This window comes from Oncorhynchus mykiss, chromosome 8, assembly GCF_013265735.2.
Source record: "Oncorhynchus mykiss isolate Arlee chromosome 8, USDA_OmykA_1.1, whole genome shotgun sequence".
NCBI lineage: Eukaryota > Metazoa > Chordata > Actinopteri > Salmoniformes > Salmonidae > Oncorhynchus > Oncorhynchus mykiss.
In genome coordinates, this window is record NC_048572.1 from 69,067,245 (window position 1) to 69,092,684 (window position 25,440).

The 25,440-nt window shown below is 43.6% G+C and overlaps 1 protein-coding gene across 2 annotated transcripts in view; it reads left to right on the forward strand.

Annotated features, from left to right (window-relative positions):
* Nucleotides 1–25,440, forward strand: part of LOC110530428 (tensin-3) — a 70,585-nt gene that overhangs the window by 20,834 nt on the left and 24,311 nt on the right. For both annotated transcript variants that reach the window (XM_036986060.1, XM_036986059.1), the window contains exons 8-16: nt 730–790; nt 2,265–2,340; nt 2,555–2,684; nt 2,854–2,919; nt 3,522–3,623; nt 13,666–14,940; nt 23,967–24,130; nt 24,611–24,743; nt 24,871–24,954. In XM_036986060.1, coding sequence (XP_036841955.1) covers nt 730–790; nt 2,265–2,340; nt 2,555–2,684; nt 2,854–2,919; nt 3,522–3,623; nt 13,666–14,940; nt 23,967–24,130; nt 24,611–24,743; nt 24,871–24,954 — 2,091 coding nt within the window. The remainder of the gene's footprint in view (nt 1–729; nt 791–2,264; nt 2,341–2,554; nt 2,685–2,853; nt 2,920–3,521; nt 3,624–13,665; nt 14,941–23,966; nt 24,131–24,610; nt 24,744–24,870; nt 24,955–25,440) is intronic.

Sequence of the window (25,440 nt, forward strand, 5' to 3'; positions counted from 1 at the left end):
ATTTGTGAGGTATTTAAAAAGATTATGCTGAAGTCTCCAGTCATCTTAAACTATGTAAAATGATGTAAAAGGCTACATTTCTCCCACACCCTCTTCTGCAAGCGCCTCTACTCTACTGCTCTATGCCAGCACGCAAAAGCCATGATATGCATGCAATGCTTTATTATAAATATTTATTTATGTATTAAATATTAATTTCACTTGTTCATAAATGTTAATTTATAATAGCAACCCAGGTCAGCCCCCTCTCGGCTCAATTTACAAATGAAGCACTGGATGGAACTACTGGTACAAACCTCTGTTAGAACAGCAGTTGACCACAGTGGAAACATACAGAACATGTTGCATGTGACATGCCTATAGGTTGCTTGAGAGGCTGCCAATGTCGCACGTGACGCTTACATAGAGATATGCCTAGTAGCATCTTAGAGACTGACACAATTTGTCAAGTCGCAAATTGTCAGGTCAGATTTCCTGTGCGTTCTCTGTAACAGCCCACAAGAAGCTTGAGGGAAAGGATTTATGCCATTTCATTAGCAATTATGACTGACTGTCACTTGATACCAACATGAATTAATACATGATACAGTATATCATAACATTAATGAATTCATGATGCAGTACATTGATACAATGCCATTTCAAAAGGTAACCTAATCATAACACTTGTTCATTTGGTCCCCACTATTTCTGCTGAATTCCACTCTTTTCTATTTCTCTTTTTTCAAGTGTGTCGCCCATATCTGAAAGTGTACCAGGGAATGCAAGCTGTCTACTCCTCCGGGGTCTAGTAAGAACACATTTAAACCCCCTACTCCTCAGGGGTCTAGTAAGCACACATTTAAACCCCCTACTCCTCAGGGGTTTAGTAAGCACAGATTTAAACCCCCTACTCCTCCGGGGTCTAGTAAGCACACATTTAAACCCCCTACTCCTCAGGGATCTAGTAAGCACACATTTAAACCCCCTACTCCTCAGGGGTCTAGTAAGCACACATTTAAACCCCCTACTCCCCAGGGGTTTAGTAAGCACACATTTAAACCCCTTACTCCTCAGGGGTCTAGTAAGCACACATTTAAACCCCCTACTCATCGGGGGTCTAGTAAGCACACATTTAAACCCCCTACTCCTCAGGGGTCTAGTAAGCACACATTTAAACCCCCTACTCCTCAGGGGTTGAGTAAGCACACATTTAAACCCCCTACTCCTCAGGGGTCTAGTAAGCACACATTTAAACCCCCTACTCCTCAGAGGTTTAGTAAGGACACATTTTCAACCCCCTACTCATCGGGGGTCTAGTAAGCACACATTTAAACCCCCTACTCCCCAGGGGTTTAGTAAGCACACATTTAAACCCCCTACTCCTCATGGGTTTAGTAAGCACACATTTAAACCCCCTACTCCTCCGGGGTCTAGTAAGAACACATTTAAACCCCCTACTCCTCAGGGGTTTAGTAAGCACACATTTAAACCCCCTATTCCTCATGGGTTTAGTAAGCACACATTTAAACCCCCTACTCCTCAGGGGTCTAGTAAGCACACATTTAAACCCCCTACTCCCCAGGGGTTTAGTAAGCACACATTTAAACCCCCTACTCCTCAGGGGTTTAGTAAGCACACATTTAAACCCCCTATTCCTCATGGGTTTAGTAAGCACACATTTAAACCCCCTACTCCTCAGGGGTCTAGTAAGCACACATTTAAACCCCCTACTCCTCTGGGGTCTAGTAAGCACACATTTAAACCACCTACTCCTCAGGGGTTTAGTAAGCACACATTTAAACCCCCTACTCCTCAGGGGTCTAGTAAGCACACATTTAAACCCCCTACTCCTCAGGGTTTAGTAAGCACACATTTAAACCCCCTACTCCTCAGGGGTTTAGTAAGCACACATTTAAACCCCCTACTCCCCAGGGGTTTAGTAAGCACACATTTAAACCCCCTACTCCTCAGGGTTTAGTAAGCACACATTTAAACCCCCTACTCCTCAGTGGTTTAGTAAGCACACATTTAAACCCCCTACTCCCCAGGGGTTTAGTAAGCACACATTTAAACCCCCTACTCCTCAGGGTTTAGTAAGCACACATTTAAACCCCCTACTCCTCAGGGGTTTAGTAAGCACACATTTTACAATTTAGTTTCACAATAAGGGATACCATTTTCTTTGAAGCATAATTGGTTGTTGTACTAATTCACTTTCTGTGAGTGTCAGTGATTGGTCATAGAATGTTCTCTCTGATTGGTTGTTTGTCTCTATTACCCAGTCACATTGGGCCTGGACACAGAGACAGGATATGCATCAGTCTGGAACCTGCTCAGCTGCTAAAGGGAGACATAATGGTAAGACCAACTTCTCATAGCATCACATAACATATGTATTGGAATGTATTGGGTATACCATACAAAAATAAATATGGAAGTCATGATAGATAACATTAACAGAAGACATTTAAAATGGTAAGAAACATAGCAGATGCCAACAACTGACTTGATAAACGTCACATGAATAGCCACACAAACTGCTGTTACACCCTGTCTCCCCCTGTCTCTGCAGGTGAAATGTTACCATAAGAGTGATGTCACTTCGGAGCGTGAGGTGATCTTCCGGCTCCAGTTCCACACGGGAGCAGTGCAGGGCTACAACCTGATGTTCGAGAAGGAGGACATGGAGACTGCCAATAAAGGTATACACACACACACACACACACACACACACACACCTGGAAAGGCCTAGAGAATGTCTCTGCTGGACTTAATTTTCCTTTATAAAAAACACATATGCAGCATCATTCATCTTTCCGTTGCGTTACAACGCAGCCACACTCACGGCATTCCTTTGTGTTGACTCTGCAGAACCTAGATTTCCTGACTACGGGAAAGTAGAGCTGGTGTTCTCCGAGGGCCCGGAGAAGATCCCAGGTATTTTTCTAACTCCTTAACCCAATTAGAAAAGCAGGAGGGTTTGAAAACCTCCAGACACATGGTGCTTTCACCACCTAGCTTCCCCCTCAATCCCCCCTCCTTCCCCCTCTTCCCTCTGCCGAGATGAGGATGTGGAATTCCGTAGAGGGGAAATGTAGTGTGAAGTGTGTACTGACAGATAGGTAAAAGAGCATAGCATGCCCTGCCTCCCAGCCCCACAGGAGGGTGTGTGTGTGTGTGTGTGTGTGTGTGTGTGTGTGTGTGTGTGTGTGTGTGTGTGTGTGTGTGTGTGTGTGTGTGTGTGTGCGTGCGTGCGTGCGTGCGTGCGTGCGTGCGTGCGTGAGCTCATGCATGTGTCCGAGCATGTGTGGTCTACACAACTAGTAAAAAGTAACATTCCTTCACCTCTCAGTTGGAAGATGAAAACACTCCGGCCACAAATCACTTCTAGGAAAGAAACACAAAAGGCTTCTTTCCAACAGTGTTCCTCAAAAGTTTAAACCTAGAAGATTGCCCCACTGATCCCTTGCGGTTGATTGGACCATATAAGAACCATATAAGAGCATCTCAGAGTGAATCCTTGGTTTTGATTGGTCTAGGTGCAGAGCGCTGGCAGAACGGGGCAGACGTCAGTGTGGACTACAACACAGCCGACCCTCTGACACGGTGGGACTCCTACCAGAACATCAATGACGGGGAAGGTAACAGCAGTCCCTCTGACTTATTTCTCCTCATTACAGTGTGGAAGATAAAGCTTACAATCACTCTAACTTACTATCAAATGATCCACCATAACTAACAAACAAGTTCATCCAGTTACCAAGCCATATCTGGGTCAGTAGTATAGCATGTCAATTTTATGAGTTTTATGAGGAATTTATCTGCTTACATTGTCCACTGTGCCATTACTAGGGTGTTTTTTCTGACCAGTAAAATATCTGGGCCACATGTAGGCTGTCCCTGTCAGGAACAACTCCTTAACCAAGCTCCAGTTTTACCAACACAGGTACACCCAGGTAAAACCAATCAAAACGCATTTGGTTCAGTCAGTGCTTATTTTTTATAAATTAACAAATGGATCATTCCTTAGAGAGCCAACCCACTGGGCACATATGTCAATTCAGCATCTATTCCACATTGGTTCAACATAATTTCTTTGAAAGTACATGCCATCAATGTTGATTCAACCAGTCCGTGCCCAGTGGGAGGTGATAACTGCAATATTTTTTCCAGTGAAACAGATCTCTCAGCAACCCTGTAAACAGTACTGCAGAGCTTGACAGATTCATAGTCCTATGCTCTGGTTGGCCCACCTCATTCTGTACTGTATCATATAGGGACCACAGCGTGATTACATTAACACACACACAGTCAGTCGTCACTGGCCTGGTTTATGTGGCAGTGGGACCCATTGCTCATAAGAAAGATTTGCACCAGGGCAAGTTGTATGGAAATATTATTTATTTACTATGGCGAACAGAGGATATGAAGGATAGCATATCCTTTTGATGAACCGAAGGCACAGAGATTCTCATACTGCTAAGAATGGCAATGTCAATCTCAGCTTGGTTTAGGGTTAGGAAAATTCTAGTGAGATGTTTCAGTAGGTCTTTTGGGTTGTTATTTGCTAGCGACAGAATAGTGCTGCTACCATAGGGCATACAGCAAGCCAGGGGTCATAGAGAGAACGGGTAGTTCCCCAGAGAATTCTGTTGTTGTTGTTGTATCAAATTAATAGGCATGCTTCAACCAACCCACTCACGCAGGCGCGGGTGTGCTCTCTCTCTCACACACACACACACACACACACACACACACACACACACACACACACACACACACACACACACACACACACAGTCAGGGCGTCCCCTCCTTGCTGTGGTGGTTGCTGCTCTGCCAGATCTCTCTTCTCAACCGCGGAATTCACAACAACCTCCCAGAATAGAGCGATATGGTGGCATTAAACCATGAATCCACCCAGGCCCGTTATACAATAAGCATTTATATATAACACCCATAGAAGCCATTTAATGATAAAGACAATTTGTTATATTGCTTTTTTTAACTCAACTACACAACTTTTATGTTTGAAGTGTTAGATCAAGAGTCTCTGGGCGCGTAATGAAAGAGCACATTTTTTTAATTAAAATATTAATTAAAGGCATACAACAACAGCCTAAACAAAAAATAAAAGTGTTGCTTTGAGGCATTCCTGTGGAATATTTACGGCCTTGTTTTCTCATGTAAACTCTAGATTGGAGAGGAAAGACTGGGAGCTCTACAGGAATTCAGCAGCTACTTACCAGTCCATTGGCAGCTCCCAGTGTCCCTCTGACTAGCTGACAATCAGTGGGTTAAGGAAAGGAGGAAGTACTCTTGCCATTTTAAAGACTGCTTACCACCTCAGTGTTATGTATGTGGAAAGGCAACATCATTTACTTCAATGGCTTTTTAAATCTAATCTATTTGAAATTTGTGTTGATCTTCTAGTATACCATGGTGGATTGATCTTTAATGAGGGATATAAGAATAGGTCCTTTAGAAACAAATCCTTATTGATATAGCTGTTGTTATTGTATCAATCAAATAGATTTCTTTACCAGGATTTTCTTTCCAGGATTTTCTTTTACACAATACTTTACCTCACACAACTTACTGGAAACTGAACTACTCTTTCCTGGGTAAATGTCCTCTCCATCAACAGAAACAAATCCAGCCAGTGTTTGTTTTGTTTTTTAGAAACTCACTTCCCGTGTACATGAATCAGGGGGTGTCCCTGTAATCATTACCAGGTGTGTCAACAACCGCCTTTGAGCCTATTCACAGATAATGCCTAGACCACAGTAGACTTCTCCACTACTGAGGGCTCCCATCTCTCTCAACTCTGTTTCTGCCTCTAGCTCCCGGTGAGTGAGTCAGTGAGTCAGTGAGTCAGAGTAGAGCCATTTAACAAGCCGGCTGGATTAATGAGGAATGTTTTAGCTGAGGGCTGTCTGGCTGGGCCTCAAACTGGGCCTTAAAGGGAAGATTGCAGAATTAATTTGCCATTAAACATTCTGATTTGCTTCATCCTTCCAACTAAATGTCCCAATACGACATATCACTTTACATTTGCAATTTGGGAGAAATTTATATTTGATCAGAATTTGACTGAAGTTATGTAAGAAAATATTTCAGAAATGTGACATAAAGAGGAGCACTAGCAGGGCGAAACTGTCCACATAAGACGGTAAAGACCCACATCATGCAGAGTCCTACTATTGTTTTTGAAAAAATGTTTTGGCACTCTGAATAAAGGGAACATCTGACCATATCCTGTGATTTATTTATTCTGTATAATTCTTTTTGAAAACACATACAACTCACAGGCTTTTTTCATTGCCCTTTTACACCTCTGGCTTACCCCTACTAGCTAACCACTAGCTAACCACTAGCAGCCTTGAAACACATCACTTATTAGCAGTTCAGCACATCAGCATTTCTCCTACTGTTAGATATTAGACATTGAAAGTCTATAGCCAAACTGGCTAAAACTCTGTTGTTGGCCGATGGTAGCTAAAGCTAGCCACATCCTAATCTGAGTGCTACTCAAACATTGGCTACCATGATATCCTGCAAGTTATATCGGACAATAAAGATCAGCCAGTTTAGCAAAAATAAAGACATACCTTGAAATAAAGAATTACATTAATCCGATTGGAATTTTACAATTTACAATTTAAAACGTATTCTATTGATGGAGTTGCTGTAGTTTCTATCTAGCTAGCTTCCATCCCCAAACCCCATGCTAGATCTGTGTGAGTGGGACAGTTCCTTATGCATGGCCAGGTGCATTCAGACTGCTTGACTTTTTTTTAAATCCCTCAGAAATCTACACATAATACCGCACAATTACAACGTTTTTTTTTTATCTATTTTAGCAAATGTATAAAAAAAACCTGGGAATATCACATTTACACAACTATTCCGACCCTTCACTGAGTACTTTGTTGAAGCACCTTTGGAAGCGATTACAGCCTTGAGTCTTCTTGGGTATGACACTACAAGCTTGGCACACCTGTATTGGGGGAGTTTTCCCATTATTCTCTGCAGATCCTCTCAAGCTCTGTTGGGTTGGATGGGGGGAGCATTGCTGGACAGCTGTTTTCAGGTCTCTCCAGAGATGTTTGATCGGGTTCAAGTCCGGGCTCTGGCTGGGCCACTCAAGGTGATTCAGAGACTTGTCCCGAAGCCACTCCTGCGTTGTATTGGCTGTGTGTTTAGGGTCATTGTCCTGTTGGAAGATGAACCTTTGCCCCAGTCTGAGGTCCTGAATGCTCTGGAGCAGGTTTTCATCAAGGATCTCTGTACTTTGCTCCGTTCATCTTTCCCTCGACCCTGACTAATCTTGCAGTCTCTGCCTCCGAAAAAAATCCCCACAGCGTGATGCTGCCACCACCATGCTTCACCGTAAAGATGGCGCCAGGTGCCCTCCAGACGTGACGCTTGGCATTCAGGCCAAAGCGTTTAATCTTTCAGCCAGAGAATCTTGTTTCTCATGGTCTGAGATTCCTTTAGGTGCCTTTTGCCAAACTCCAAGCAGGCTGTCATGTACCTTTTACTGTAGAGTAGCTTCCGTCTGGCCACTCTACCATAAAGGCCTGATTGGTGGAGTGCTGCAGAGAGGGTTGTCCATCTGGAAGGTTCTCCCATCTCCACAGAGGAACTCTGGAGCTCTGTCAGAGTGACCATTGGGTTCTTGGTCAGGGTTCTTGGTCACCCTGACCAAGGCCCTTCTCCCCCGATTGCTCAGTTTGGCCGGGTGGCTAGCTCTAGGAAGAGTCGTCGTGGTTCCAAACTTCTTCCATTTAAAAATGATGGAGTCCACTGTTTTCTTGGTACCCTTCCCCTTTTTTTTGGTACCCTTCCCCATATCTGTGCCTTGACACAATCCTGTCTCTGAGTTCCTTCAACCTCATGGCTTGGTTTTTGCTCTGACATGCACTGTCAACTGTGAGACCTTATACAGACAGGTGTGTGCCTTTCCAAATCATGTCCATAAGGCTGTAATGTAACAAAATTCTGTAACGTAACACAATCTGGAAAAAGGTAAAGGGTCTGAATGCTTTCCGAATGCATTGTATATAGTCTTGGTTTTTCATAATCTACTAGCAATATAACGACAAAACTCTTTGGCCACTTTGGTACCTATAGTTGAGGTCGGAAGTTTACATACACCTTAGTCAAATATATTTGAACTCAGTTTTTCACAATTTCTGACATTTAATCCTAGTAAAAATCCAGTTAGGATAACCACTTTATGTTAAGAATGTGAAATGTCAGAATAATAGTATAGAGAATTATTTATTTCAGCTTTTATTTATTTAATCACATTCCCAGTGGGTCAGAAGTTTACATACACTCAATTAGTATTTGGTAGCATTGCCTTTAAATTGTTTAACTTGGGTCAAACGTTTCAGGTAGCCTTCCACAAGCTTCCCACAATAAGTTGGGTGGATTTTGGCCCATTCCTCCTGACAGAGCTGGTGTAACTGAGTCAGGTTTGTAGGCCTCCTTGCTCGTGCACGCTTTTTCAGTTCTGCCCACACATTTACTATAGGCTTGAGGTCAGGGCTTTGTGATGGCCACTCCTTAACATCCTGAGTAATGTCTTGAGATTTTGCTTCAATATATCCACATAATGTATCCATAATAGAATACATAATATATCCACATAACAATGGTCATTATGGCCAAACAGTTCTACTTTTATCCAAAAAGTATGATCTTTGTCCCCATGTGCAGTTGCAAACCATAATCTGGCTTTTTTTATGGCGGTTTTGGAGCAGTGACTTCTTCCTTGCTGAGCGGACTTTCAGGTTATGTCGATATAGGACTCATTTTACTATGGATATAGATACTTTTGTACCCGTTTCGTCCAGCATCTTCATAAGGTCCTTTGCTGTTGTTCTGGGATTGATTTGCACTTTTCGCACCAAAGTACGTTCATCTCTACGAGACAGAATGCTTCTCCTTCCTGAGCGGTATGATGACTGCGTGGTCCCTACTTGTGTACTATTGTTTGTACAGATGAACGTGGTACCTTCAGGCGTTTGGAAATTGCTCCCAAGGATGAAACAGACTTGTGGAGGTTTATAATTTTTTTCATGAGGTCTTGACTGATTTCTTTTGATTTTCCCATGATGTCAAGCAAATAGGGACTGAGTTCGAAGGTAGGCCTTGAAATACATCCACAGGTACACCTCCAATTGACTCAAATGATGTCAATTAGCCTCTCAGAGGCTTCTAAAGACATTACATAATTTTCTGAAATTTTCCAAGCAGTTTAAAAGCACAGTCAACTTAGTGTATGTAAACTTCTGACCCACTGGAATTGTAATACAGTGAATTATTAGTGAAATAATCTGCCTGTAAACAATTGTTGGAAAAATAACTTGTGTCATGCACAAAGTAGATGTCCTAACCGACTTGCCAAAACTATAGTTAGTTAACAAGAAATTTGTGGAGTGGTTGAAAAATGAGTTTTAATGACTCCAACCTAAGTGTATGTAAACTTCCGACTTCAACTGTACTTACCTGATTCACATCAATCATTGAAGTCACCAGCCGTTATGCTGCAGTAGCACCGGTGGTGTCAGTGGACTTGAAGCCTACATTGACTGTGAGCTCAGAACCGGTTTTTAGCCTCAACTTCATGGTGAATCCACTCTTCCACTGTTGGTAGCCATCAAAATGACCGAAGCACCAGGGGTTCCCCTCCTCACAAAGCGGTCAAACTTCTCACATTTCGGACAAACATGCATGCCGGTAAACAGTGGTTGTAGTGCACTGCCGCTACCATCAGGCCGTTCCCTTCTTGACATCAAAGCCGCAATTGACTGTTGGTATTGACTGTCAATGTAATTCAAATTGCAAAAATAGAAGTGCATAACATATTTTTCTTATACACTGTTGCTTAAAGACTGTTTAGATGGAATTGAATCCATCTGCGTTGTTCATTTTGTGGAAATACATTGTGCAACCTTCCCTTTAACGGCAGCTAGGCCAGGGCCTGGCCAGGAGGGATAGAAATGAGGATGATGATGGTCATTAAGCTTCATGACTCACAGGCCTGTCATACAGTAGGAGAGGTGGAGGAGGGATGGCAGATGGTAATAACAGTCATGTGAATGGAGCAGAGTAAGAGTAGGGTAATTTCAAAGGTGTAGCAACAACAGTCCCTCTGGGGGTTAAGAATAGTTGGCTTCAGAGCAACAGTTTTGCAGCTACATTCCCATTTGCCCTAATGCTTGTTGAGTGTGAAGTGTTTTATAACACCATAATAACCTAAGAAAATGTACAATTTCTATCCAAAAGTTGTTTGATCAATGCCTCCAATCCTCCCCACCCCACCCGTTTACACACACGCACACACACACATAATTTGCTCACACACACGTAACAAAACTAGCGGGGTGCGCGCTAATAGCGTTTCAAACGGTGACTTCACTCGCCCTGAGGCCTTGAAGTAGTGGTTCCCATTGCTCAGCAAAGGCTGCGGCTTTTGTGGAGCGATGGGTAACGATGCTTCGTGGGAGGCAGTTGTTGATGTGAGCAAAGGGTCCCTGGTTTGAGCCCAGGTAGGGGCGATGAGAGGGATGGAAGCTATACTGTTACATTGATGCTGTTGACTTGGATCACTGGTTGCTGCGGAAAAGGAGGAGGTCAAAAGGTAGGTTGGTGTAACCAATGCGAAATGGCTAGCTAGTTAGCCGGGTGCTCTTTTTAGCAAGAAATAAAGGCATTTCACTGTACTAGTGCAAGTGACAATAAAAACTTGAAACTTGAAGGTCTAGGATAGATGAAATGGGTCAAAGATGAAGACCACCAGATGGGACCATACTTGATTAACCACCCATGAACCTCAGCCATGACAGTGTGTGTTTTACGATAGACAAAAACAGTAGAAACAATTGTTGAACCCCATAATTGAGGCGAGGGCACATCTGTTTCCACGCTGTGTTGTACGCAGCACGGATGGCAGACATGTAATTTCATAATACACCAGAGCGAGAGAAAAACAACCTGGCTATCTGGGCAGGTTTAAAAAAAACAGCAGAGGGCCCAACTAGAAGGCAGGCTTGCTCTAATGAAGTTTCTCTCTACAGTGTGAAAGAAAGCGGGAAGGAGGAGAGGAGAAGAAATGTTGTTTTCATTCCTCAGATCCTCTCTGCTTCTCTCTCTCTCTTTCTCAATTCAACTCAATTCAATTCAAGGGCTTTATTGGCATGGGAAACATATGTTAACATTGCCAAAGCAAGAGGAAATAGATAATAAACAAAAGGGAAATAAATAATAACAATTTACAGTAAACATTACACTCACAGAAGTTCCAAAAGAATAAAGACATTTCAAATGTCATATTATGTCTATATACAATGTTGTAACGGTGTGCAAATAGTAAAGTACAAAAGGGAAAATAAATAAACGTAAATATGGGTTGTATTTACAATGGTGTTGGTTCTTCACTGGTTGCCCTTTTCTTGTGGCAACAAGTTACAAATCTTGCTGCTGTGATGGCACACCGTTGTATTTCACCCAGTAGATATGGGAGTTTATCAAAATTGAGTTTATTTTCAAAATCTTTGTGAATCTGTGTAATCTGAGGGAAATATGGGTCTCTAATATGGTCTCTCTCTCGCTCTCTCATACCCTCGTCCTCCCTCCCGGCAGGGTAGTCCCCTGATGCAGCCAGGCTCGAGTTCGGGTTACAGCTCAGCACCGAACCCGCCCCCACCCCATGGCCCCTCCCTCACCCCATGGCCCCTCCCTCACCCCATGGCCCCTCCCCACTTGTTTACATTCCTCAAGGTCCCCCCTGTGTGGAGTGCAAATACTCTCACCTTCCTTCTCGCTGCTAGCAGGACCAGTATGTGTGTGTGGGAGCCTACTATCTGTTTGCTAAACTTCACAGTCCTTATTTATCACCTCCTGCTCTCCATATCTTTTCTCTATTTCTCAATTTTATTATGCGGGAGATGGTAGTTGTCTACTGCGTGCACTTATTTACCTGCAGCCGGTGAAGGAGAAGGTAAGAGCTGTGTCTGCATTCGATTTTGAAGAAGAAGGGGGGCCTTGAGGGAAGAGGAAGAGGGGGGGGGGAAGTGGGAGGGTAACATACTGAGGCACCAGAGGGAGAGAGCGAGAGAGAGGAGGGAGACATCTGTCTTCAGAATTGTTACTACCTTTGCGTTGTAATGTTGTAGAGGGATCTGTTGGAATTCTCCTAGGAGTTCTGTTCTGACCTGGAATGTAGCCTGCTGAGGAGGCCTGAGACTTGCTGTAGAGAGCCGGATGTGAGTTCAAGAGAACCCTATGTGTGTGCTTGTGTGTGTGCGTGTGCGTGTGTGTGTGCGCGTGTGTTTGTGTGTGTGTGTGTGTGTGCGTGTGTTTGTGTGTGTGTGTGTGTGTGTGTGTGTGTGTGTGTGTGTATGTGTGTAGGGGTAAACCAGCATAAGGCAGGGTAGAGGAGGAGGGTATCTCTTTTATCATGCGTGTCTGGTATTCAGATCCTACAACAGCCCTATTGGCTTGACTGAAAGGAAAGTACTTAACCCACCAGATTGAGACAGAGGCACCAGGGTCATGTTGCTAACTCTCCTTTGTTGAGCTAGAGGAGAGTGACACTGATTGTGGAATGGTGCTTTTACCCACGACTTCAACACAGCCTTCGCTTGCACATGGAATACGTCTAATGCATTGAGCTGCATTCTGTAAGCACTGGTTGCTTGTCTTGTTAGCTAGCTAGAACTCTTTCATTTTCTCTTCAGTAATCTATTCGAGGAATGAGCAAGAGCGATGGATTTGACTGTGCTGCTTTGATCTCTGACTGTGGTTGTATTTTTCTGCCCAGGGTTTAACTGGGCTGTTTAGACATATGTTGGAGGGTCAAAGGGTAGTGGGGACGGGTTGGTAAATCACCCCACAGTGAGGAATGCAGAGATCAAACACTGTGACTGACTGACTGGGGACTAAACATCACTTTGTCTCTCCTATATCAGCACACAGAGAGACAGATGGGTGGCTTCTTGGCTTTCATCACCAGTTAGTTATATAACCTAAACATGAGGAACACCGTACAGCACAATGTACGAATGAGAGTTATAGGTATTTTTTTTCATTCGCAAAATAATGTGGCTGATGGTTAGAACTTGGGAGTTCTTGGAGTGGGATCAACTCTAGCCTAAATCATTGTTGGTTGGTGATACTTTTGTGGTTTTATTTAATCAGAATGGTTAGATTTTGTGATTAGTTTGTGTTGTTTTGGTTTGAGATTGAGGGGAAACTATTCTGTGCTGCACTGTTGTCTAGGAGAACACTCTTGTCCTGTGCAGTTGAAGTGCTGATAATTCCCTTGCTTTGTTGTTCTTACAACCTGTAGCCTACTCATTGTCCACCAGCTCTGGAAATGTGGCATACTTTTGAGTTAATGTGTGTGTTCATTTGAATGTTTGTGTGTCAAAGGGTGTGAGTTTGTGTATCCCTGTTTGTTTTTATCAGGGAGCTGTACTTGTTGTTCATTCCATGTGATTGTGAATGTAAGAACTTATTTGTGTATGTGAGAACGTGATCGTCTTTTTGGTCATGTGAGCGTCTTTGTGGTCATCCACCTGTATGTGTGTGTGTCCATGTGTGGTCATGTCTGTGTGTGTCTCCATACCAGCTGACCGTTTGAAGACGCTCCATCTCTTGTCGTTCCAGTGCCTCGCTCTCAGGGCCTGGCCCAGGACAAAGCAGCCCTGTCCAAGAGGAGCGCTAATGGGGGAGGATCCACCAGCATGACCCTGGGCCGTGGAGCCCACCGAGCCACATCGATCACCAGCAGCCCCGACCACAGCGACCACGCCCTCTCAGCCAGCAGTGACTCAGGCCTGTCCAGCATCTCCCTCTGGACCGACCGACCCCCAGTTCCCATCACCACCAGCACCAGGTCCCAGCAGGGTCCCAGCCGCCAGGAAAAGGCTCAGCTGAAGCGCCTGCTGAGTGGGTTCGGCCTGGAGGAACCCTCCCGAGAGCTTGAGGAGATGTCTGAGTGCGGAGGTGGAGGGCCAGGAGGGGTGGCCTTCCAGAGACTGGTCCAAGTCCAGGTGCATGTCGTCGGAGACCCGCGGCCCCCCAGGGAGAGGGAAACGGACATCCTGGATGACCTGGTCCTCCTGTCGGGTCACGACCTGCACAGTGTGGACAGCCTGGGAACCCTGTCATCGTCCTGCCACAAGAGCAGCCAGAATTCCCTGCTGTCGGATGGCTTTGGCAGCCCCGGGGGAGAGGAGCTCCAGCACCAGCCTCACCACCAGCCCCAGCACCACCACCCAGCCCCTGCAGCCATGGAGGAGTATGAGAGGGCCTATGCTGAGGCCCGGAGGGGCTGTCTGGGCCAAAGGAGTGCTTCGATCTCTGCCTCCACCCCAGCCAGCACTGTTCCCATGCCCAAGCAGCAGGTCTACCTGCAGGGCAGCTACTCCACACACACCTGGGTGCGCCAGCAGCAGATGGTAGCAGCCCATCAATATGCCTACCTGCAGGCCGAGGAGGGTGAGGAAAGGGAGAGGTACCCAGGGGACAACAAGCAGCAGGAGGGAAGCCCACCCAAACCACCAGCCTCTACAGTGCCACAACAAAGCTCCGTGCTGAGGATGGACACTGCTGTCCAGAGAACGGTGATGGCCCTGCCACAAAATCACACTGAGCAGTCTCCTGCGGTCGTCAACAAGAACAAGCGAGACGAGGAGTTCAACTCTTTGACCGTGGACATTGATAACTCCATCGACCAGCTCAACCAGTTGATTATGGACCTGGACCCCACGTTCATGCCGGTCCCCACACGCTCCAGCTCGGTCAAGAGGAACGGAGGTACAGGGATGCACGTGAATGGCTCTGCCACCACCACCACCACCTCAACAGGCTGCCCCAATGGAGTCAGTCACAGACTCATGGATAACAGTACAGCCCCACTGCAAAGCACACAGCAGTCAGGTAAGACAGACAGCAAGCTCTGGGTGTGGTGGTGGTGGTGTGGTGATATGAATGGTGGTGGTTAGGGATGGGCGATATGGCCATTTTCTGTCAATTCAATTGATTAAATAAGCATGTTTCAAAATATAAAATATGAATGTATAAAATCTAAAAAGTTAAATAGAAAACACTTCAAGTATAGTTGCAAACAAAATAAATATAGGCCTAATATATAAAAATATATTTTGGGGGGCCTTGCCTGTTTTGCATGTTATTTTGGCATTAATACGTGTCACATATCAATTTGCATTTGGTAACTTGGGTCGAGTGTTAGGACCAACTCACAAAACCCCCGTTTCACGACCGTGTAAATTAGGGCCTTGTCTTTTCAGATGTAAGTTGTAACGGCTGCTGTTATCTCCTTCCATCTTCCTGATTCTTTGCCATACGGTGTGCCGCAGGAAAAGCCTCTTGCAACGTCTGAGTCGTGGGTTTGTTTTGAGCACTTGACTGTACTTTTTGTGGGTCTCATCCGTAGACTCTCTCTGTACTGTTTCACATGATTCTTGTGTAGGTGGTAAAATAGGTTAGTGGTGTTTGAGCCTGTTGTCGGCACCGGCCTGCGTCATATTTTGCAGTGAACGGTTTCCTGGTTTGTGTCAGAATTTTATACCCAAACCACGTCCATGCGACCGAAGTTGCCCCTCTTTTAAGTACGAGCTCCGTGTCTCCGTGCTCTGTGTCACATTCACTCTCTTCCATGTTTGTTGGTGTTGCAAATCTCGGCAAAGCGTCGTCCAATTGACGAAAAATATTGCCATATAGAGTGTGATTTGAGACACAACGAAATAAACGATAATGGTGATTCAATAATAGTACTGGTGGTAATGATAGCGGTGGTGGTGGAAATGTAACGCAACCTCTGCAAATAGCAAAGCTTCATAAACAATGGTGGTGGTAGGAAATCAATGAGACAGTCAGATGTGGTGATACATCTGTTCTGGGAGAACTTCAACATGAAATCCTCACTTCTCTTACAACATAGTGTTAACTTTACCAAAACACACTTTTGCTCTCTCTCCCACCTGGAGGGTTGTTTGCCAGTGTAAATAGCAGGGTTCCTGACAGCATTTCAGATGTTTTCAGCTTGTTTTTGAGTCAGAGGGCATTGTCGAGGCTTGTCTGTGTACAGCTATCTCACTCAGGAATCAGAGGGAGAGAGAGGGCTGTCATCAGCTCTGTAGATCTAGGCTCACACATCTCTAGAACATTCATGCATGTGGGACACTATACTGCTGTCATGGAATGTCTTTGAAAGTTCCTCACACGTTCTCAGGCCCTACCTGTCATTTGCTCACTGAAGCTGCTTTTTATCAGCTTAATATTTCTTGCTTTCAGAAAATAGTGTCTTCATGTTAAAGGGAATATTCCAGCTGTCGGTGTCAGCAGGTCCCCTTGTTATCCATCTAAAATAATTAAAAAAGAAGTGGAGGAATATTCTATCTTACTTACTTATTGTATGTTTTGAACATTGCAATAGTTTTCCACAAAAAAAAACCTTGCCTTATCTTTAGTTCAGATGCCAAATATTTCCCTCTGGAAGTCTGGATATTATATTGGTCTATTATGTCCTTGTTCATGGACATAAACGTTGATTCTGAAACACTGTGCCATAGAATCCTAGGAGTGTTCAGCGCTTATCAGTGACTGAAAAGTAGCCTACGTCTCCCACCAGCTTTGGACCTTAGACGTTCACGGTATTTTGGTCTGTAATCTGAAACCAGCTAATTTCATTTTCTCACTTTTGTTTGTTTCCCTCTATTAGTGATATCTACAGTATCTTGCAGATAACTATTCAAATGTACAGATTTAATCTTACGCACTTACTAAAACCCCAAATATTTTGTATGTTTTCATTTCACCAAACTTGGCCATGTTTTCTCAGTTGTTGAACTTGTGAATGTTGATGACTCAAGTACAAGCATGCAGTGCAGTTCATTGGCTCTGGAACTGTGGTCCACCATTTTGTTTCTACCTGGCTGTCAGTAGAGTGTGAATGACATTAAGATATGTACCTGGAGCAGCCAGGGGGCACATAAAGAGGTTAGCGCAGGGCTCTGGAATTTCCAAGAGAGGAACAAGTGTGCCTGCCCGGAGGCATCGCATTTTCCATCTGATTTCAGAGACTTGTACCTGTCTGTGCATATCCGGTACATACAGTGGAACATCCAGACTGACACACAGCACAGTACAGAAACATGCTGTGTTTGGCTTATTTACAAAAAGGCAATATACAGATGTAGCACCTTATTTTGATCACTGTTGTTGCTGAGAATTGTTCCGCACAGCAGGAAATGCAAACGTAGTGTATTTGAGCTTTAAAAAGGATTCTAAACTTTGTGATTTCCGCTTTGAAATTTCAGACTTGATTTGCCCTAATGAAAAATGTATCAACCCCTACAGAAATGTCAATTAATTATAATCCACATAATAATTCACATTTCCTGTTGCTGAATTAGGATTTTCCTGCTGTAGCAAACTGGATGAAATGATGATCCTATATCTGTATATTGAGTTGGTTTAGAGTATACACATAAACACATAAAGAATAATGTAGTAACTAAAAAAGTGTTAAACAAATCCAAATATATTTTATATTTGAGATTCTTCAAAGTAGCCACGCTTTGCCTTGATGACAGCTTTGCACACTCCTAGCATTCTCTCAACCAACTACACCTGGAATGCTTTTCCAATAGTCTTGAAGGAACTCCCACATATGCTGAGCACTTGTTGGCTGCTTTTCCTTCACTCTGCGGTCCAACTCATCCCAGACCATCTCAATTGGGTTGAGGTTGGATGATTGTGGAGGCCAGGTCATCTGATGCAGCACTCCATCACTCTCCTTCTTGGTCAAATAGCCCTTACACAGCCTGGAGGTGTGTTGGGTCATTGTCCTATTCCTGTGGCGGTCCTCATGAGAGCCAGTTTCATCATAACGCTTGATCGTTTTTGTGACTGCACTTGAAGAAATGTTCAAAGTTCTTCAAATTTTCCAAATTGACTGACCTTCATGTCTTAAAGTAATGATTTACTGTGGTTTCTCTTTGCTTATTTGAGCTGTTCTTGCCATAATATGGACTTGGTCTTTTACCAAATAGGGCTATCTTCTGTATACCACCCCTACCTTGTCACAACACAACTGATTGGCGCAAACACATGAAGAAGGAAAGAAATTCCACAAACTTTTAACAAGGCACAGCTGTTAATTGAAATGCATTCCAGGAACACTACCTCATGAAGCTTGTTGAGATAAATGTTTTATTTTTATTTAACTAGGCAAGTCAGTTAAGAACAAATTCTTATTTACAATGACGGCCTACACTGGCCAAACTCTGACGACGCTGGGCCAATTGTGCCCCGCCCTATGGGACTTCCAATCACGGCTGGTTGTGATACAGCCTGGTATTTAGTGACACCTCTAGGACTGAGATGCAGTGCCTTAGACCTCTGCGCCACTCGGGAGCCCCAAATACCAAGAATGCCAATAGTGTGCAAAGCCGTCATCAAGGCAAAGGGTGACTTCTTTGTAGAATTTTAAATACAAAATATATTTGGATTTGTTGTTACTTTTTTGGTTACTACATTATTCCATATGTGTTATTTCACAGTTTTGATGTCTTCACTATTCTACAATGTAGAAAATAGCAAAAATAAAGAAAAACCCTAGAATGAGTAGATGGGTCCAAATTTGAGATTTGTACTGTATAAGTACACAAGACTTGGAAAGGTACCTCTGTTATGCTAATGTTTTACATCTATGGGCAAAATCACAAATTGTATCTTGACAGACAGATATGCCTGCTGTAGCTATAGATAACACGTGTAGAGCAGCTGTATAGAAGACATACACAAACACTGGCACACTCATAAACACTCCACATAAAACTTTCTGAACATTACAAGCAAACTCACTCTACGACACAGCTACGACACAGTACAACTTAAGCCCAATTATAAATGCATGAATAGAGTTGTGATTTGACTCCTTTTCTTTGTTGAAATAGGCTAATTACTGTCGTACTTCAAATCAAATCAAAATGGATTTGTCACATGCTCCAAATACAATGGGATTAGACTTAACCGTGAAATGCTTGCTGACAAGCCCTTACCAACGATGCTGGGTAAAAAAAAATTATAATAAAAGAACAACAGTTACACAAGAGGAATTAAATACACAAGAATGTAGCAATACATTCCAGATCAATGTGCAGAGGTATGAGGTATTTGAGGTAGATACAGTTATTTGCAAAAGTTTTCACCCCCCTTGGCATTTTGCCTATTTTGTTGCCTTACAACCTGGAATTAAAATATATTTTTTGAGGGTTTGTATCATTTGATTTACACAACATGCCTACCACTTTGAAGATGCAAAATATTTTTTATTGTGAAAAACGTGAAACAATATTAAAAAAAACAGATAACTGGAGCGTGCATAACCATTCACCCCCCCCCCCCCCCCCCCCCCCCCCAAAGTCAATACTTTGTAGAGCCACCTTCTGCAGTAATTACAGCTGCAAGTGTCTTGAGGTATGACTCAATAAGCTTGGCACATCTAGCCACTGGGATTTTTGCCCATTCTTCAAGGCAAAACTGCTCCAGCTCCTTCAAGATGGATGGGTTCCACTCGTGTACAGAAATCTTTAAGTCATACCACAGATTCTCAATTGGATTGAGGTCTGTGCTTTGACTAGACCATTCCAAGACATTTAAATGTCTCCCCTTAAACCACTCGAGTGTTGCTTTAGCAGTATGCTTAGGGTCATTTTCCCGCTGGAAGGTGAACCTCCGTCCCAGTCTCAAATCTCTGGAAGACTGAAACAGGTTTCCCTCAAGAATTTTCCTGTATTTAGCACCATCCATCAATCCTTAAATTCTGACCAGTTACCCAGTCCCTGCCGATGAAAAACAATGCTGCCACCGCCATGCTTCACTTTGGGGATGGTGTTCTCAGGGTGATAAGAGGTGTTGTGTTTGTGCCAGACATAGCATTTTCCTTGACGGCCAAAAAGCTCACTTTTAGTTTCTTATGACCAGAGTACCTTCTTCCATATGTTTGGGGAGTCTCCCACATGCCTTTTGGCAAACACCAAATGTGTTTGCTTATTTTTTTTCTTTAAGCAATGGCTTTTTTCTGGTCATTTCCGTAAAGCCCAGCTCTGCGGAGTATATGACTTAAAGTGGTCCTATGGACAGATACTCCAATCTCCACTGTGGAGCTTTACAGCACCTTCAGGGTTATCTTTGGTCTCTTTTTATCCTCTCTGATTAATACCCTCCTTGCCTGGTCTGTGAGTTTTGGTGGGCGGCCCTCTCTTGGCAGGTTTGTTGTGGTGCCATATTCTTTCCATTTTTTAATAATGGATTTAATGGTGCTTCGTGGGATGTTCAAAGTTTCAGATATTTTTTATAACCCATCGCTGATCAGTACTTCTCCACAACTTTGTACCTGACCTGTTTGGAGAGCTTCTTGGTCTTTATGGTGTCACTTGCTTGCTGGTGCCGCTTGCTTAGTGGTGTTGCAGACTCTGGGGCCTTTCAGAACAGGTGTATATATACTGAGATCATGTGACAGATCATGTAACACTTAGATTGCACACAGGTGGACTTTATTTAACTAATTATGTGACTTCTGAAGGTAATTGGTTGCACCAGATCTTATTTAGGGGCTTCATAGCAAAGGGGATGAATACATATAAATGCACCACTTTTTTTTTTTGCTGTTTTATAGAATTTTTTGAAACTACAGCAATTTGGACTATTTTGTGTTTGTCCATTACACGAAATCCAAATAAAAATCCATTCAAATGACAGATTGTAGGAAAAAGGACCAAGGGGGATGAATACTTTTGCAAGGCACTGTACGTACATGAAGGCAGGGTAATCTGACTAGGCAGCAGGATAGATAATAATAATAATAAGAGTAAAATAAAGAGTAGCAGCAGCAAATCACCTTTTTTACTTACGGGCCCTTCCCAACAATGCAGAAAGAAAGGAAATAGAGAAATAATACAACAACATTTACTGAGTGGATAACATAACCCTAACCCTTTTTTACTTACGGGCCCTTCCCAACAATGCAGAAAGAAAGGAAATAGAGAAATAATTCAACAACATTTACTGAGTGGATAACATAACCCTAACCCAAATCATGATATCATCCTTGGAACGTATGTTATGTCTCTACAAAGTGACGTCTCCCAAAAACAGAAAAAGATAGCAACACCCCAAAAATGACAGTGTTTACAAGCCAAAGGGCAATGAAGACATCCCACCAAACAGAGACAAACTTCCAGTCGAAGCTCGCATCCACTTCAAGACCCTGGTGCTTGCCTACGGAGCTGCAAGGGAAACTGTCCCTTCCTACCGTTAGGCTATGCTCAAACCCAACACCCCAACCTGAGCACTCCATTTTGCCACTTCTGGACTCTTGGCCCTCCCACCCCTACAGGGGTTCAGCTGCTGCACAGCCTAGTTAAATATCTTCTCTGTCCTGGCACCCTAATGGTGGAACAAGCTTTCTCCTAACGTCAGGACAGTGGAGGTTCTGCCCATCTTCTGAAAATGCCTGAAGCCCTACCTCTTCAAATAGTATCTTAAATAACCTACTAGTACTGACTTTGCTGATAACTACTTTGTTGATGGAAAATCTACTTACTACGACTGGTATGTGGTTGTCCCACCTAGCTATCTTGAGATGCATGCACAAATTGTAAGTCGCTCTGGATAAGAACATGTGCTAAATGTAAAGGTACAGGCATGCCGAGCCAAACTGAAATATACTGGTTTAGAAAAACAGACACACATTTAAAAAATAAAAATACTGACTAAGAAAAATATGCAAATGAAGTCCAAAATAACACACAATGACAGTCACAACAACCTACACGCACAAGCACACACCAACACACACACCTCCTCCGGCTGTGCCCTCAGAGAATGTGTGTGTGTGTGTGTGTGTGTGTGTGCGTGTGCATGTGTGTGTGTGTGTAATCATCCTGTGCATTAGTACAGTCGTGGCCAAAAGTTTTGAGAATGACACAAATATTCATTTTCACAAAGTCTGCTGCCTCAGTTTGTATGATGGCAATTTGCATATACTCCAGAATGTTATGAAGAGTGATCAGATGAATTGCAAATAATTGCAAAGTCTCTCTTTGCCATGCAAATGAACTGAATCCCCCAAAAACATTTGCAATGCATTTCACCCCTGCCAAAAAAGGACCAGCTGACATCATGTCAGTGATTCTCTCGTTAACACAGGTGTGAGTGTTGACAAGGACAAGGCTGGAGATCACTCTGTCATGCTGATTCAGTTCGAATAACAGACTGGAAGCTTCAAAGGGAGGGTGGTTGCTTGGAATCGTTGTTCTTCCTCTGTCAACCATGGTTACCTGCAAGGAAACACGTGCCGTCATCACTGCTTTGCACAAAAAGGGCTTCACAGGCAAGGATATTGCTGCCAGTATGATTGCAAATAAAACAACCATTAATCGAATCATCAAGAACTTCAAGGAGAGCGGTTCAATTGTTGTGAAGAAGGCTTCAGGGCACCCAAGAAAGTCCAGCAAGCGTCAGGACTGTCTCCTAAAGTTGATTCAGCTGTGGGATCGGGGAACCAGCAGTACAGAGCTTGCTCAGGAATGGCAGCAGGCAGGTATGAGTGCATCTGCACACACAGTGAGGCGACGACTTTTGGAGGATGGCCTGGTTTCAAGAACGGCAGAAAAGAAGCCACTTCTCTCCAGGAAAAACATCAGGGACAGACTGATATTCTGCAAAGGGTACAGGGATTGGACTGTTGAGGACTGGGAAAAGTAATTTTCTCTGATGAATCCCCTTTCCGATTGTTTGAGCCATCCGGAAAAAAGCGTGTCCGGAGATGACAAGGTGAGCGCTACCATCAGTCCTGTGTCATGCCAACAGTAAAGCATCCTGAGACCATTCATGTGTGGAGTTGCTTCTCAGCCAAGGGAGTGGGCTCACTCACAATTTTGCCTAAGAACACAGCCATTAATAAAGAATGGTACCAACACATCCTCCGAGAGCAACGTCTCCCAACCATTCAGGAACAGTTTGGTGATGAACAATGCCTTTTCCAGCATGATGGAGCACCTTGCCATAAGGCAAAAGCGATAACTAAGTGGCTCGGGGAACAAAACATCGATATTTTGGGTCCATGGCCAGGAAATTCCCCAGACCTTAATCCCATTGAGAACTTGTGGTCAATCCTCAAGAGGCGGGTGGACAAACAAAAACCCACAAATTCTGACAAACTCCAAGCATTGATTATGCAAGAATGGGCTGCCATCGGTGTGGCCCAGAAGTTAATTGACAGCATGCCTGGGCGGATTGCAGATGTCTTGTAAAAGAAGGGTCAACACTGCAAATATTGACTCTTTGCATCAACTTCATGTAATTGTCAATAAAAGCCTTTGACACTTATGACATGCTTGTAAATATACTTCAGTATTCCATAGTAACATCTGACAAAAATATCTAAAGACACTTAAGCAGCAAACTTTGTGGAAATTAATATTTGTGTCATTCTCAAAACTTTTGGCCACAACTGTACATCTCTACATTAACATTCCTCATGGCTATAGGATGACAGGGCTTTCTGGGAGGCCTTAAAATAGCACCCCGGTGCTGAGCGGAGGGTCACCCCAGGCCGTCACAAGTCTGCCCCCCACCTCAGCTGTCCACTCACAATGACACAGACACTAGTACTAAACTATACTCAATATTATTTCAGTTGAAGGTATTGGAGAGGTATAACAACTACTTGAGAGTGTAATCAAGAAGTTAGAGCCAGAAGTCTTTGGTATGATATTGCTTCACACATTGCATGTCACTAACATCGCTTAAAGGGTTGACATTCTTCAGAAGCATGTATTTCCTATAGACTTGAGGTGGTAGTGCTCTCTGGGTAGTTCAGCATCAATGGCAAGTTCTCACCCTCCGTTCTGTTTCTTTGTGTGTCTGAGCAGCCGTCCCGTCATCCATTGGTGATGTCAGAGTGGACGCCATGCAGAGTCTGAGTCGGCAGGTCAGTGATGTCACAGATCACCCAGGGTTCTGTGGCTCAGGTTGGGGTGTGCAGGAAGACTACAGGAGCACACGGACCTACTCACCCTGCGTACCTCACACACAGGTACCTGAACATACTGAAACCCTGACTCGCTGACTCCCAATGTCTGTCATTACCTTGTAGTTTAGAACAGACCATACAGAATATAGTACTACATAGAGCTATGGCTATATGGAACGCAAGCAGTAGAATCCGATTTTAAAAACTGATAAAAATACACCTTATGGAACAGCGGGGACTGTGAAGAGACACACACACAGGCACAGACACACATACACATGATAAGACACGCACTCTACCCACATGTACACATAGATGTTGTATTGTAAATATGTGATAGTTGAGTAGTGGTCTGAGGGAACACACTTAATGTGTTCCCTTTCACTTTGTGAAAAGTGTTATGAAATGTAATGTCATGTAATATTTTAAATGGCCTTGCTTGTCATGATGTGCACAATTAAGTGCTGTGTTTTGCTGTGTACCATTTTTGCTATGTAAAATGTTGTGATGTTCACGCATGTTTTTGCTGTGTGTGTGTTTCAGCATGGCATGCTAATTAGGAGTGACAGTGTGGACTACAGAGCTCAAGGTCCAGAGATGGACAGCGGAGTGGAGGCTGGTAGTGACATGACTCCTCCTACTCCTGCCTTCCCCATCTCTCCCCCTACACCTTATGGTAAGAGCCTCCTTCATTGTCTTGGGCCTCTTTTCAAAGGTGTGTGTGCGATTGCATATGATCGTGCTTGTGATCATTGCTGAATGACTGCATTCTAAACCTAATCTCTTCTTCTATCTTTCCACAGTGAAAAACATGCCGGAATTTCCTCACCTGAGGCAATCTCCATCTCCCAGCATGCAATCCTTTGGAGCTTACAGGATGGAGCAAGGTAGGTCATGGCTGTGTGTATCGCAGCACTAACATTCTCATGAATTAATTCTTCATTCAAGTGAAGTGAGATAAAAGTTGAAATATATTCCATAATTCAATGGTCTGGTAAGAGGAGGGGTGGCGGTGTGTGTCTATTTGTCAATAACAGCTGGTGCGCGATGTCCAATATTAAAGAAGTCTCGAGGTATTGCTCGCCTGAGGTAGAGTACTTAATGATAACCTGTAAACCATGCTATCTACCAAGAGAGTTATCATCTATATTATTTGTAGTTGTCTTTTTACCACCCCAGACCGATGCTGGCACTAAGACCACACTCAACGATCTATATAAGGCCATAAACAAACAAGAAAATGCTCATCCAGAAGCGGCGCTCCTAGCGGTCCGGGGACTTTAAAGCAGGCCATCTTAAATCCGTTTTACCTCATTTCTACCAGCAGTTCACATATGTAACCAGAGGAAAAAAAACTCACCTTTAGACCACCT